Here is a 13,296-nt window from a genome sequence, read left to right on the forward strand (position 1 = left end):
AAGAGTGGGCCCAGGACTGAGCCCTGTGGTACACCACTTGTGACAGGCTTTGAGTCTGACATGGCGCCAGCAACTCTGACCCTGTGGGTTCTGTCACTCAGCCAGTTTGCAACCCATCTTGTGATGTATGGGTTAACATTTAAGCTGATGAGTTTTTCAATGATACCCGAGTGGGGTATTGTATCGAAGGCCTTCGCCAGATCGAGGTAGGCTGTATGGACTGCCTTTCCCTCATCAATGGCTTTGGTGACTGTTTCGAAAAAGTCAACCAAGTTTAGAAGGCATGATCTGCCTTTGACAAAGCCAAACTGGGATGGATCCAAAGTCTGCAAATTCCCTATGTCTTTATTTATGAGGTCCATTATGATCCTCTCCATGGCTTTGCAGATAAGGCTTGTCAAGCTAATGGGCCGGTAATTTCCAGGGTCGGTGGAGGCACCACCTTTGTGAAGTGGGACCACAGTTGCAGTGCGCCACTCCCTGGGTACGTATCCAGAGGTAAGACTATGATTAAACAGCTGTCCTAGCTGTGGGTTTAATTCCTCGTTGAGTTCGTGGAGCACACAGCCGGGGACACCATCAGGTCCCATGGATGCTGTGTTTTTTGCTTTGGAGAGAGCAGTTCTCACTTGGGCGTTGGAGATGTTTGGGGGGCTGCAATCGCTTGGTATAGATATCTCTCCATTTGCTGCAGGATCAGAGGGGAAGGCTATATCAAAGCAGACTATTTCTAAATGGATAAGCCACTGCATTCGTTTCTGCTATTTACACCATGACCTGTGCCCAAGAGGATCAGATCACATTCCAAAAGGGCTGCGTCTACTTCAGCAGCTTTTCTCAGAGGGGTCCCAACCAAAGACATTCTAGAAGCTGCTACTTAGAGCTCTGTTCACACCTTCACAAAGCATTATCATTTACCTCTCTTCTCCAAATCCAGGGCAGGCTTTGCCACTGCAGTCCTGCAGGGCCTTATAGCCGCTCCTAATGCTGTCTAGTTCCATCCTCCCATCCATAGCTTTCGGATTCTACCCAAATGTAATGACTGCAAGTGAAACACGAAGAACATAGTACAGTTGTGTACACTTACCATAAATGTAGATGTTCGAGTGTATTCACTGTTGCAGTCCATGTTACCCACCAACCATCCCCCTTTTCTATATTTCTCTATCCTTCACTTTACTCAAAAGCCTTTGTGGTGTATTTGCTTTTTAGTTGAAGGTAAATTGTATATTTCTAAAAGTGCATTTATATATATTTACTGTTTTATTTATATATATATATATATATATATATATATATATATATATATATATATATATTTTTTTTTTTTGCTCCACATTTGGGGGGCACGTGACATCTGGGGCAAGAAAAACTGATTAAAATGGCATCGGCTGCATGTTTTATACCCCTAACGACCTGACGTCATGGAAGAGGATATAGCAACCGACACAGGACCCAAGACTTTGTTATTCAGGCCGACTTAGGGCAACCTGCCAGCAGATTACCCAGATGTAATGACTGCAACAGTGAATACACTCGAACATCTACATTTATGGTAAGTGTACACAACTGTACTTTCTGAAGAAGTCCCACTTGGGCATGAAAGGGCTTAACTGTCTATAATAAATTTGTGGAGTTTTATCTGGACTTTTGCAGTTTCTTGCACATTTCTGGTGCGGCTGGACTCTTGTTCGTTTGATTTTACACAGTCAGGAGACATAAAATGAGTGGGTTAGTCTGGAGCTGGTATCTAAAGCTGACAGAGTAAGGAGCCACTTGTTATCAGGAGAGGTACAATATAAAGAAACAATAAATGTGCGTATCCACAGTTTAATGTTAAAAATTAAAGACATACTTTTGCGTATGTTTCTGTTCTCCACCTACTTTACAGTACAACATAATTAATTATTGTATAGTTCCAGTGTAATAAGATACCAGGTTTGACAAGATCGGGAGTTCATCCTTCACAATTGTTAATCTCATGTTTTAGGCTGTCAACAGTGAAGTGAGCGTGTGTATCTTAAGTGTGTCCCTAACAGAGCTGAGATAACCACTAACTGGTTTATAAACCTAATGCAGTGCTGTTTTGTGCTGTCACATTGAAAAATAGCTTGACATAATCTTTAGTTTTTCCTTTTAAGACCAGGAATTCTAGCTCTACCTTGTCTGACTTGTTCATCTTGAGGAAGCAAAAGAAAACACAAAGTCTAAGCAATGTCTTGTTTTGACATTAAGAATTCTTTGAAGTAGGAAGTTGATGTCTGTGTTTTTCAGTCTGTTTGTTTGCTTTGCCTGCAGCAACACTCTGTACTTTACTAATACTTAAATCCAGAAATAAATATAGGCCTTGTGGCCCTAATGAAATGTACAGGCTCTGTATTTAGAGAGAATTCATTGAATAATCACCAAAATTTTATTATGAAATCAGAGAGGTGCACAGGGAAGTGATGAGAGTTGCACAGTATCTGCCATTTGCGTTTCTGCTGAATCTGTGTATTGATGTTGCACTGCTTGATGCTTAATTTCAACTATACATTTTCTTTTGTTTTTGATAAATTATTTCATCTTTAAGTAAGTTGTTTACAGGTAAGTATTGCAACATTGGCTTATACAGCTGTAAACATCTGGCCTCTGTAATTTATATTTCTGACTTATGAGAGGTCCTCAGAAAACAGTGTAGTCAACTGAGAACATACTGTATGCTTGGCTGCACCCCTGGCCGTAGTAACTGCAGTAGGAGTTTTGTCTGTAATCATATTTTTAATTATCTTTGTTGGCAAACAGTTTCCAGTATTAAGGTATTTTTTCACCCAGATATAGTAGTTTGTGGTGCTGTTTATGAATCTGCTCTTTTATAAATGTAGCTTAGTAATACAGCAGAGAGGAATTTATAGACATAATCAGTAGGACTAGGTTTGAGTCCTTCATTCTGTGTTTGTATAATGTGTAACTCAGAGAAAAATCTTTGCTTGTTGTGGAAAACAGGTAGCTGTGCCTAATAAGTGAGTCAGTTAATAAATGTGTAACAATGATATCTGGCAGTCCTTCTGCAAATAACCATTTTTATTCTGTTCTTCTAGAGTCTGTTGTTGGAAACATCCTGATTGCACAGGCAGATGGAAATGCCACGTTTGTAAATGACAGCACAAATCTGGCCACTGAGACAGTGACTAAAATGTCATTCGTACTTCATGACCCAAGTTCTTACTTAAGCACAGCTCTGTTTTCTTACAAATGGGAGTTTGGGGATGGGTAAGTTCATATGATGATTTATGAATGCTAAAGTACATGGTACAGTTTATGGTGGTAATGTGCAAGTTGCTTTGCAAAGTAGGCAAGGTTATCTCGATTGGCAGTTTCCCTTTTGTTGTCCAGTAGCACAGTCCTGCTGCACTGAATAGTGTGAGGTTCTAAGCTGTATGTACATGTGATTGTGTGTGTGTGTGTGTGTGTGTGTGTGTGTGTGTGTGTGTGTGTGTGTGTGTGTGTGTGTGTGTGTGTGCACGTGTGTGTGTGTGTGTGTGTGTGTGTGTGTGTGTGTGTGTGTGTGTGTGTGTCCATTGTATGCATGTATGTTTGTGACTGTCTGCTGCTCTAAGTATATGCATGTGTCTGTTGTCTCTGAGTGTGGGGGGGGGGGGGTGTCTGGCAGTTGTGGTCTGCTAGCTGCTTTTGCTACCAAATATAAGAGTTTGGTGGGATACTAAAATTAGCAACTATTCAAACTGCCTACTTGAGTGATTCATAGTCACACAGTTTCCCTTTTAATTAAGTGTCGCAGTACTGGGAATGTGTGCGATTTTGACTTAGTTAATAGTAGATTATGAATCCCACTCATTCTTAACTCATAAACTGCGTGTTTAATTTATATTCAGTTTCAGAGTTGTACATCATTTAAATACATGTTCCTTCATGTTCAGTGCACAGATTGATTCTGATGATATATAGATATTCTATATAGAGTACATGTTGTTCAGTGTTACATGTTGTAAAGCTTCAAGGGATGAAGGCAGTGAATGTCTCTGAACAGAATTTGCAGTTTGAAGTGCAGCACAATTCAGCATCAGTTTGAGAATTATGTATCTGAATTACGTTACTGATAATTATCCTTTCTGTAGTAGAAATACAACATTCAAGGTTGCAGGGCATTTTTATTAACAAAAGATCTGGTAAGATTCTAGAGTACTGTGTGTTTTTATCTATGACTTTTTCTTCTTCTTGCCTGCAAACCATCAGTCCCCACTTCCACTTTTCGGTTACCATTTTATTCCCATTCCTGATGCACCCCATATCATCTTGTGGGGTTCTGTTTTTCTAGTGGTGATTTACCTTTTCATGCCAGACCTGTAGAGATGTCAGTCAGTGTTGGAGGGCAATAATTGATCCATTATGAGGCCATTATCCAGGCCACTCTTGTAAAGTTGTTTCCAGTACCTTGGCTCCTCCATTAATGTGCACACCACTAATGTGAGTTTGATAATACTGCCCTGATGACACATACCTACTTCCACACATACATCTAAGTACAGCTGAAATAGTTATGCACTGGTTGGTGGACCAGTGCACACATTTCTGGTCCTTATGCTTCTACACGAGTGATTATAGTGTAGCATTTACTGTAATGGCTGGGTGAGTGCATGTTAAAGGACTACTTTTGAAGTGTTACAGGAACTTATGGTAAGAGAGCAAACACTCAATATGTTGTAACCCCCCCCCAAAAAAAAAAAGAACATTCAAATCTTATTGGCAGATCAGGAATGTAATACTCCTGGAGAAAACAGTGTTTAGCGGGCAGGACATAACTGCATACGAAGTAGTTATCCACCTGCACTCATGGGTATAAGGGAATCTGTAGTGGGCAGTCTAAATCTTCACATCAGGTTGGCTCAAGTTCATGGCAAGGTCTTGGAGTAAAAGGTTTCTAATGTAACTAGAAGGGGCATGTATGGTTCAGATGTCCACAGTGACTTATTGGGAGAACAAAAGCCAAGTGAGGTAGTCAGTAAAGTTAGGAACACAAAAAGTAGTGCTAGTCTGTCTTGAAACTGCAGAATCTGCCGTTGTCATTTTCATTTCCAATAACCTGTGGGTTTCGGTTTCGACCCTTGGAACCCACCGGCCTCTCTCCAACTTGAGATTCCAGACTTGAGCTCCTCCCTTCTACTCATAATGCCCCACTCCCCCCACACTACCTCAGATCTTGTTTGTCACTCTTTCAATCAGCAGCAAATTTCCTGGGCTCTGAGCTCCTCTGCAAATTTTCCAAGTTGTGAGTGTTACATTTTAATTTTTTTGCACTATTGTCTTCGTCCACCTCCCTATTCTATCTTTTCTGACCTGCAAGTAGTCTTTTCTGCCTTTCGTTTCTGTTTTTTAATAGAGTTTTCTCATGCCATAATTTTCTCTCTATCTTTCTAGCAAAAAAACAAAAAAGCCTCTCTTTCTTTGCCTATCCTCTCCTCTTTCCTTTTCTTATGGCTGACCTGAAACTGCATGGTTTCAGCAGATGCACTTCCTGTGGGCATAAGATCCCATTGTCTGATGCCCACAGGAAGTGCATTTTCTGCCTTGGGCCTACACACCTGGATGCCCACTGTGAGGTGTGCAAAGGGTTCCACCCTATTGCCTTGACAGATAGGAGGAGCAAGCTTACCGTTAAGGACTTGCTCCCTCCATCCTCCTCTTCAGGTGTCCCTTCCACTTTGGGGGCTCAACTCCCCTCTAAAATGTCCCAGGAGGCCTGAGAGAGCAGGAAGTGCTCTCCCACAAGGTTTTCCTTGGAGCCACCCAAGAAGGCTTAAAGCGTCTTGGAGCCGACTCACTCTAACCTGGGGTCCTTGGCTCCTATCTCCTCACCTCTGCCCTGATCATCCTTTGTGGCTTTGGGGCAGAGTGCTGCTTCTGTAGCAGTCTTGACGTCTGTTTCAGCCCCACATTTGGTGCCAACCGGGCTGTCTAAGAGGCCCCCCTCCAATTCACCCAGGAGATCTCTAAGACTGCCCTCTTCCTCTTATTCCAGGTCTTCCCGAAGCCTTACCTCCAGTGATGTGCATAGGCAGACTGATGAGGCAGTTTTTTGAGGCCCACATCCAGGTGGGGATTGTGCCCACTCCTACCACATCTGGATCTGTGAGGGTTTCCCTGTTCCAACCCTCAGCTGCTTCTCTGACCTGTCCTTTGGTGTCGGACTCCTTGGTTCTGTTGGTCTGTGGCACCAGGGTTTTGGAGCCAGTCAAAATTTATTTGTTGTTCATTGACTCTGATGTTTTCAGAGTCATCTCTCCCCCTCGGGGAGTCAGCCTTCGACAACTCGGGCCCGACTTCCCCATCAGAGCAGGGGGTTTGGGCCGTCCAGGAGACATCTGCTTCAGTAGCTTCGGCCCTGATGGGACTGCTTTTGGAGGGTCAGAGCCCTTCTGCTTTCGAGGTGGTGGAGAGGGTTTTCTTCCAGCCTGGGAGGGCCTTATTGTGCACCTCCTCAGAACCTCCCCCTCCCCATTCTGGTCTGGTGCCTGACGCCTCATGTCTGCCACATGGACAGCTGGGCCCGGAAAGCCTTCACAACTACCCTTCTGTGGATCCCTGAGACTTTTCCGACATCTCCCCAGAGTGTCTCACAGAGGAGGTCTCCAGGAAGAGGTTGTGTAACAGGAGGTACATGGATTCCCCCGAGGAATCCCTCACCACCAACACGGATTTTGAGGACGAAGAAGAAGGGTCTCTCAGGTTGCCACCCGATGGAGTCTCCTTTGGAGACATTCTAGAGATCCTGTGCCAGAGTTGTGGTTGGTCTGCCTAAAACCCTTCCCTTGAGGAATCGGTTCTGTGGGAGGCTTTTGGGTCCGGCTCGTGTACTACCTGGGTGCCTCCCTCTGCAGACCCACTAATCAAGATACTGTCTACTAGGACATGGAAGGAACCAAATATGGTAGAGCTGATCCCCAAGCAGGTGGACAAGATTTTGAGCACCCCCTCAGACCAGGTTTTTTGAACCAAGGATATCCCAGTAGATGATGTGGTTGTAGCGGCAGCTACCAAGAAGGAGCTTGCACAGGAGAGCTCTACTGTCCACCCTCCCAGCAGAGAATTGCAACCACTGGACTGATTTGGGAAAAGGGTTATGCCTCTTCCACATTTACTGTGAGGGCATTAAAGTACCTATTGCATTTACAAGGCTACAAAGGGATCTGGTGAAGGAATTTTCTAGCTCGTCCCCGGGTCCATGTCTGAGGAGGAACAGAAGACCTTTGCCTGTAGGCTGGCCACCCTCCAATCAGTAGTTAATGCACCCATGAAACTGATATCCCATGCTGCAGAGGGTACCTGAAGGGCGGCTGGTTCTGGCATTGCCATAAGGCTCCATGGCTGGATGAGGCTGTGTGATTTTGCGGAGCCCCTCAAACAGTCCTTTATCAACACCCACCTTTGATGGCTCCATCTTGTTTGGGCCTGTGGTTTGTGGCACACTTTCCCACAGTGAAAACAATGGAAAGACCCTGTCTTCCATCGGGATCTGTTTTTCTATCCTACAAAGTTCCTTTTCCAGGAACCAGCATGGGAGTAAAAAGAAGTGATTTCATAATTTGCAGGGTCCTTTTCAAGATGTGCAGGGAGATTTTTTCCCCCAGGGCAGAGGGGGGAACAACCAGAATGGAAGACGCTGCCCACGCAGCTGAGGGTGTCCGCAAACCCAAGGGTCATGAGAAATCTTCTTGGACCAGCCCTTCCAGTGCTCACAAACAGTTGCCTGGCTGCCTTCCTCTGGAGGCAGTCGGGGGGGTGGTTCTCCCTGCACCTAGCAGCCTGGGAGGCTATCGCAAACAATGGCAGGGTGCTAAGGATCGTATCCAGAGGAAACTACATTCCCTTTTTAGAACCTCCCAAAGAAATTGCCTCCCTGATGTTCCAAACAGTTAGAGGAGGATGCAGTCTTAGAAATAAAAAAACTACTAAGCAAAAGAGTCATCTAAAAGGTCCCCCTCCTGATCAAGTCAGATCGGGTGTTTACTCCAAGTTCTTTTTAGTGCCCAAAAAAACAGGGGACTTATGGCCAATTCTGGATTTGATCACCTTGAACAAGTCAGTGGTGCACACGAAGTTCAGGATGGTCACGATTCAGTCCATCTTACCTCTTCCGAGGATGAATGATTGGATGTGCTCTGTAGACCTGAAGGACATGTACTACCATATAAAGATGTACAGATGCTCCAGGCAATATGTACATTTCAGACTGGGAGCCAGTTACTACCAATTCAGATCACTCCCGTTTGGCCTCACCACAGCCCCCAGGGTGTTCACCAAATGTTTGGCAGTGGTGGCAGTGCACTTCAGGCTGCAAGGTTTCCAGATTTTTTCTTATCTGGATGACTGGCATCTGACTGCATCAGTCAAGCATCTACTGATCCAGGCAAGGGATTATCTTTTACATCTGGCCCCTCCCCAAGTTATCACAGTCAGTATTCAGAAATCTCAGCTGCAACCAATTCAGGTTATAGATTTTATTGGAGCTCATCTGGGTACATGGGTATCACAAGCCTTTCTAATTACAGAGAGAATTACAAATGTAAGACTTTGGGTTAGACAGATTCTGGCCATACTGAATCTGCCGGTTAGCTTGATTCTCAGAGTGTTGGGCTGTGTGGTGGCCACTATGACTCTTCTACCTACTGCGCACCTACACATGCGGATCCTGCAATGGATGTTAGCAGTGCAGTGGTCTCTTCACAGGAATCCCTTGAGTTTCCCCATCAAACTCATACAAGTATGCAAGGATTCTCTGCTTGGTGGCTTCACTCTGCAGACATTTCTCAAGGACGGCTACTTACCCTTCCTCCCCCAAACACCACTGTGACCACATATGCCTCACAGATGGGGTGGGGAAGCATTATCTAGGTCAGACGGTTCAAGGCACGTGGACACCCCAGGAGACGAACTTGCATATCAATGTACTGGAGATGAGGGCGGTTCTTCTAGCTTTGCAAAATCTTTACAGCCTTCTACCTCTGGGGACTATTGAGATACAAACAGTCAATATGTGTGTGGTGTGGTACATCAGCGAACAAGGGGGAACCAGGTCCTACCCCTTATTTCAGAAAGCAGTGAGAGTGTGACAGTGGGCGATCTCTACCAACCACTTTCTGATAGCAATGCACATTCCGGGAGAGTCCAACATATTGGTGGACAGGCTCAGCTGAGTGTTATTCATGCCTCACGAGTGCTATTTAAATCCATCCATGGCAAAATTGATCTTTGGAAATGGAGTCAACCTTGCTGTGATCTGTTTGCGTCCCCTCTCAACAACAAATGCAGCAGGTACTTTGCCTTGATCTCTCATCAGGGACAGTCACCCAGAAACATTGTAGTCCATGCTTGGTTTCCCATTCTTCTCTATGCCTTCCCTGCTCTGCCAATAACTCCCAAGTTTTTACAGAAGGTTCTTAGGTTGAAGAGTAAGGTAATCCTCATTGCCCCTTTCTGGCCCTGACAAACCTGGTTCACCTTTCTTTGGTCTCACCTGATATGTCCACCATTGAGGTTGAAGCCGATTCCAGACCTTCTTTCCCAGCCTTCAAGGCATCCCTACCCAGACCTTCAGGGTTTGAAGCTAACTGCATGGTTTCTTCAATTCCGATGATGGCAAAATGTCCTAGGCTTTCTTCCCCTGTCCAGAGATTTCTGATCTCATCCCTTAGGTCTTCAACCTGCTGGATTTATAAAAGTAAATGGAAAAGGTTCTCCATTTTGGCACAGCAGTTGTTTTGGACTTTTTGGCATCCCTCTTCCATGGTGGTATTAGTTACTCTACCATCAAGGGCCACCTTGCAACTGCTTCCAATTTTCATTTAAGCCTAGACTCTTCCCCCCTGGCATCATCAAAACTTTGTAAAGCCTTCCTTAGAGGTACCTTTTGCTTCGTCCACCAAAGACCATACCCGTCCATGGAACCTGACTATGGTTCTGCAAGCATTGGTTACAGTTGACCTAAATTTCTGTCTTGAAAGACCCTTTTTTTTCTAGTGGCCATCACCTCTGGAAGAAGAGTATCCGAACTTCAAGCTCTTTCCTCTAAATTCCCATATTTAATTTTTTACAGAGACAGGCTACCCTTACATACGAAGCTGTCCTTTTTGCCCAAGGCAGCCAGGGAGGGTAACATTAATCAGTGTGTCAGTCTTCCTGTCTTTTTCCTTAATTATCAGAATAAAGGAGAGCACACCATTCATCTGCTGGATGTATATTGGCAATTACATTTCTACTTAGAACCAAATGCTTCAGGAAATCTGAACAATTGTTTGTATCCTTCGAAAGGAAAACTTATTATGAAGGCTAATCTGTCTAGATGGCTGAGAGACTGTATTTCCTTTGCATATTCAGCCAGAAACATATCCTTGCCAGGTCCTGTTAAAGCTCATTCTGTGAGGTCTGTGGTGACTTCTCAAGCCTTTTGGTCCAGGGTCTTAATTGAAGAAGTTTGTGCTGCAGCTACCTGGTCAAATCCTCATACATTTTTCCTGCATTATAAGTTGGATGTTATATCCTGAAGCAGGTGTGCCTTTGGCACTGCCATACTGCGGAATATCCTTCCATGAGAGCCACCCATGTTTTTTTCGGTAGCTGGGGACTCTGTCTCACAGGTTAATGAAATTAAAATGCCAACATCAGATAAAGAAGTTATGTTTTACCATAAGGTTATGTCTGTGTTGTCCATCTTTATTTTCATTAACCATCCGTGCCCCCTTCCCCCTTCCAGTCTTTGGGAGACCTGGTGGAATTTTCAGAGGAACCCCCTGTTCCTTTGGGTTGAGCTCCTGATCCTTTTCCTCATGGTCTTGGATGACTGTCTTTATTTAGGATAAAAAGTTTGCTTTTATACTTGGGGCAAGCTTGATCTGAGGTAGTGTGGGGAGCGGGGCATTATGGGTAGAAGGGAGGAGCTCAAATCTAGAATCTCAAGCTTGGAGAGTGGCCAGTTGGTTCCAAGAGTTGGAAGTGAAACTCACAGGTTAATGAAAATGAAGCCAGACAACGCAGATGGAATGTTATGGTAAGACATAACTTTTTTTCAGATTATCACTTTAGGATGTATCCTGTCCTGGAAGATGATAGTGAAAGTACTGATAAAAGGGGTACTGCATCTGCTATAAATATTGTTAAGCCTGCAGCTGTTGAAAGAAAAACATTACCTGCCTGGGGTGTCCACTTCCGTTAGGCCATGAGAGTGACACCTTTTCAGATGCCATTGACTCATGACTAAGAAGGGAAAGAGATCAGGAAGACAATAAGGTAGAAGTGTTTGATGGTATCCTGGAAAATGGTCTAATAGGTAATGCCTTTGGTAACATTGTACCTTTTGCACATGGTAAACACAGCCAAGAATGGAGGCAGTCATGAGGAAAAGATAACATGGGTAAGGCCTTCCCAGTGTCCATACTTCCAACAGAGACAAATGATGTGACCACTTCAGAAAAGGGGATACGTAAATAGTAGGAAAAATTATGAATTGTGGTCATAGCTGTGAGAAGGTACTGGACATGGGAAGGCTTACAAAGACAGAGTTAAGCCAGGCACAGTTTTCAGATCCCATTTTGCAAAATCAGGGGAAGGTAGCTGAGGAAACTCTAGATCCTCAAGTGCAGGACGAGTCAGTATATTGGCACAAGGGATTATTGTACAGAGAGGTTGGACTCCTGAAGAGGGCCGAGAGGAAGAACTGATACTGCAGCTGGTAGTCACAACTGTTGACCACAGGACAGAGCAGCATCATGGTAAAATGGGGCTCTAGGCATGATAATGGAGCTCCCCCAGCCATTCCTGTGTCCCATTACTTGGCTGTTTTCCCGTTATCATAAGCACTGTTCAAACCTGTGTGTGTGCATAAGATTTTCTTCTTTACTTTTACAATGATTACAGATATTTGGATTTAATTTAAAACATTTACTTTAAATTTTATAGCACAAACACTGATGGCCATTTGCTAAAAAAAAAAAAAAAAAAAAAAAAAACGGCTGCACATTGAAAATAGACTTAGCTGAACAATAGTAAACTTCTCTTGAAAACAGACTTCACGTGAACAACTGTAAACCTTTCTTTCCTCGAAGCTCACATTAATTGAAAATGCACTGAAACTCACATTCGTAGAAAATGCACCTGGTCAGTGGCAGATTAAGTGTTCTTTGGTTCCTGGACTGTTTCCAAACCATGGGACAGCTTCATACATTTTAGGACTGTGCATAAGTGCATCTGTTCTTTGATTCACTTTTCTGATTGTTTTAAATTACATGTCTTGTTTAATATAGCAACATCTTTACAGTATGTTTTAAATTTGCAATTTTGAATATTTTTCCAGTAAGCAGTGAAAAAATGAATGAACTAATAATGACAAAAATAGCCATTTCAGACCATTTCAGCCATAAAAGGTCACTCAAATTGCTCTATTATAATCGACCATTATCTGTAAAAAACAGATCAAATGTACACATCGTTGATAGAGTAAAGTATTCCACATTGCTTTACACAAATGCACACTAGTCCTGCAAAGGCAGACTGACTTTTTAACTTTAACAGCTTAGTAGGGTCAACCATTTTTATCTACAGACATCCCCCAAACCCAGCAGTTATAGCTACACTGTTGAGTGCATCCTTCTCAGATAGCTGGGTCAAAAAATTAATAATGACCAAAGTCACATAGTTCACATTTGTGTCACACAAACACACAGTAGCCAAAGTATTCCTGCTTATGTCAGACATGCACATGCACACTAGTTCTGTAAAGCCAGATTAAAGATCTTTTAAAAATGACCTAAGAGCATAAGGTACTTTCATCCACAGAGAACCATTCTGTTGACAGTGTACACTCCTTACTCTTATGAAGAAATAAATAACACGTACTTTATTGATAGTGTATGATGAACTATGTTATACTATATAAAGATCACTAGCATCATACCATATGATCCAGCCAAGTGTAACGCAGTTTAAATAAGAGTATTTATGAGAGTGCAAGAAATAACCACCTGAAAACATATTTTAAGTCAATATGCATAATTTCTGCAGAAGTTAAAGTCACTTGGATAATTCCACATTAAACAGAACTATTATGAATGCAGACTTTGCTGCTGGCAAGTACTTTTGCATTTTGGTGTTTCACCTACAAATGAGGTGTCTGCTGCCATTGAATATATTACCTATGTTGTATTAAAATGGTGTGCTGGTGATACTGTCATAATTTTTTCTGAAATAGATAAGCTATGCGATAGAGGTTGGCTGGCAACTGACAACAGGCTCATCCTTGCCACA

General features: G+C 43.2%; 1 protein-coding gene across 1 annotated transcript in view; it reads left to right on the forward strand.

Moving 5' to 3' along the window:
* Positions 1-13,296, forward strand: part of TMEM130 (transmembrane protein 130) — a 528,437-nt gene that overhangs the window by 164,321 nt on the left and 350,820 nt on the right. The window contains exon 3 of the mRNA XM_044089698.1: positions 3,081-3,252. Within this exon, the coding sequence (XP_043945633.1) occupies positions 3,081-3,252 (172 nt within the window). The remainder of the gene's footprint in view (positions 1-3,080; positions 3,253-13,296) is intronic.

Source organism: Protopterus annectens, chromosome 12.part0 (assembly GCF_019279795.1).
Source record: "Protopterus annectens isolate FY-2018-M chromosome 12.part0, PAN1.0, whole genome shotgun sequence".
NCBI classification, from domain to species: domain Eukaryota; kingdom Metazoa; phylum Chordata; order Ceratodontiformes; family Protopteridae; genus Protopterus; species Protopterus annectens.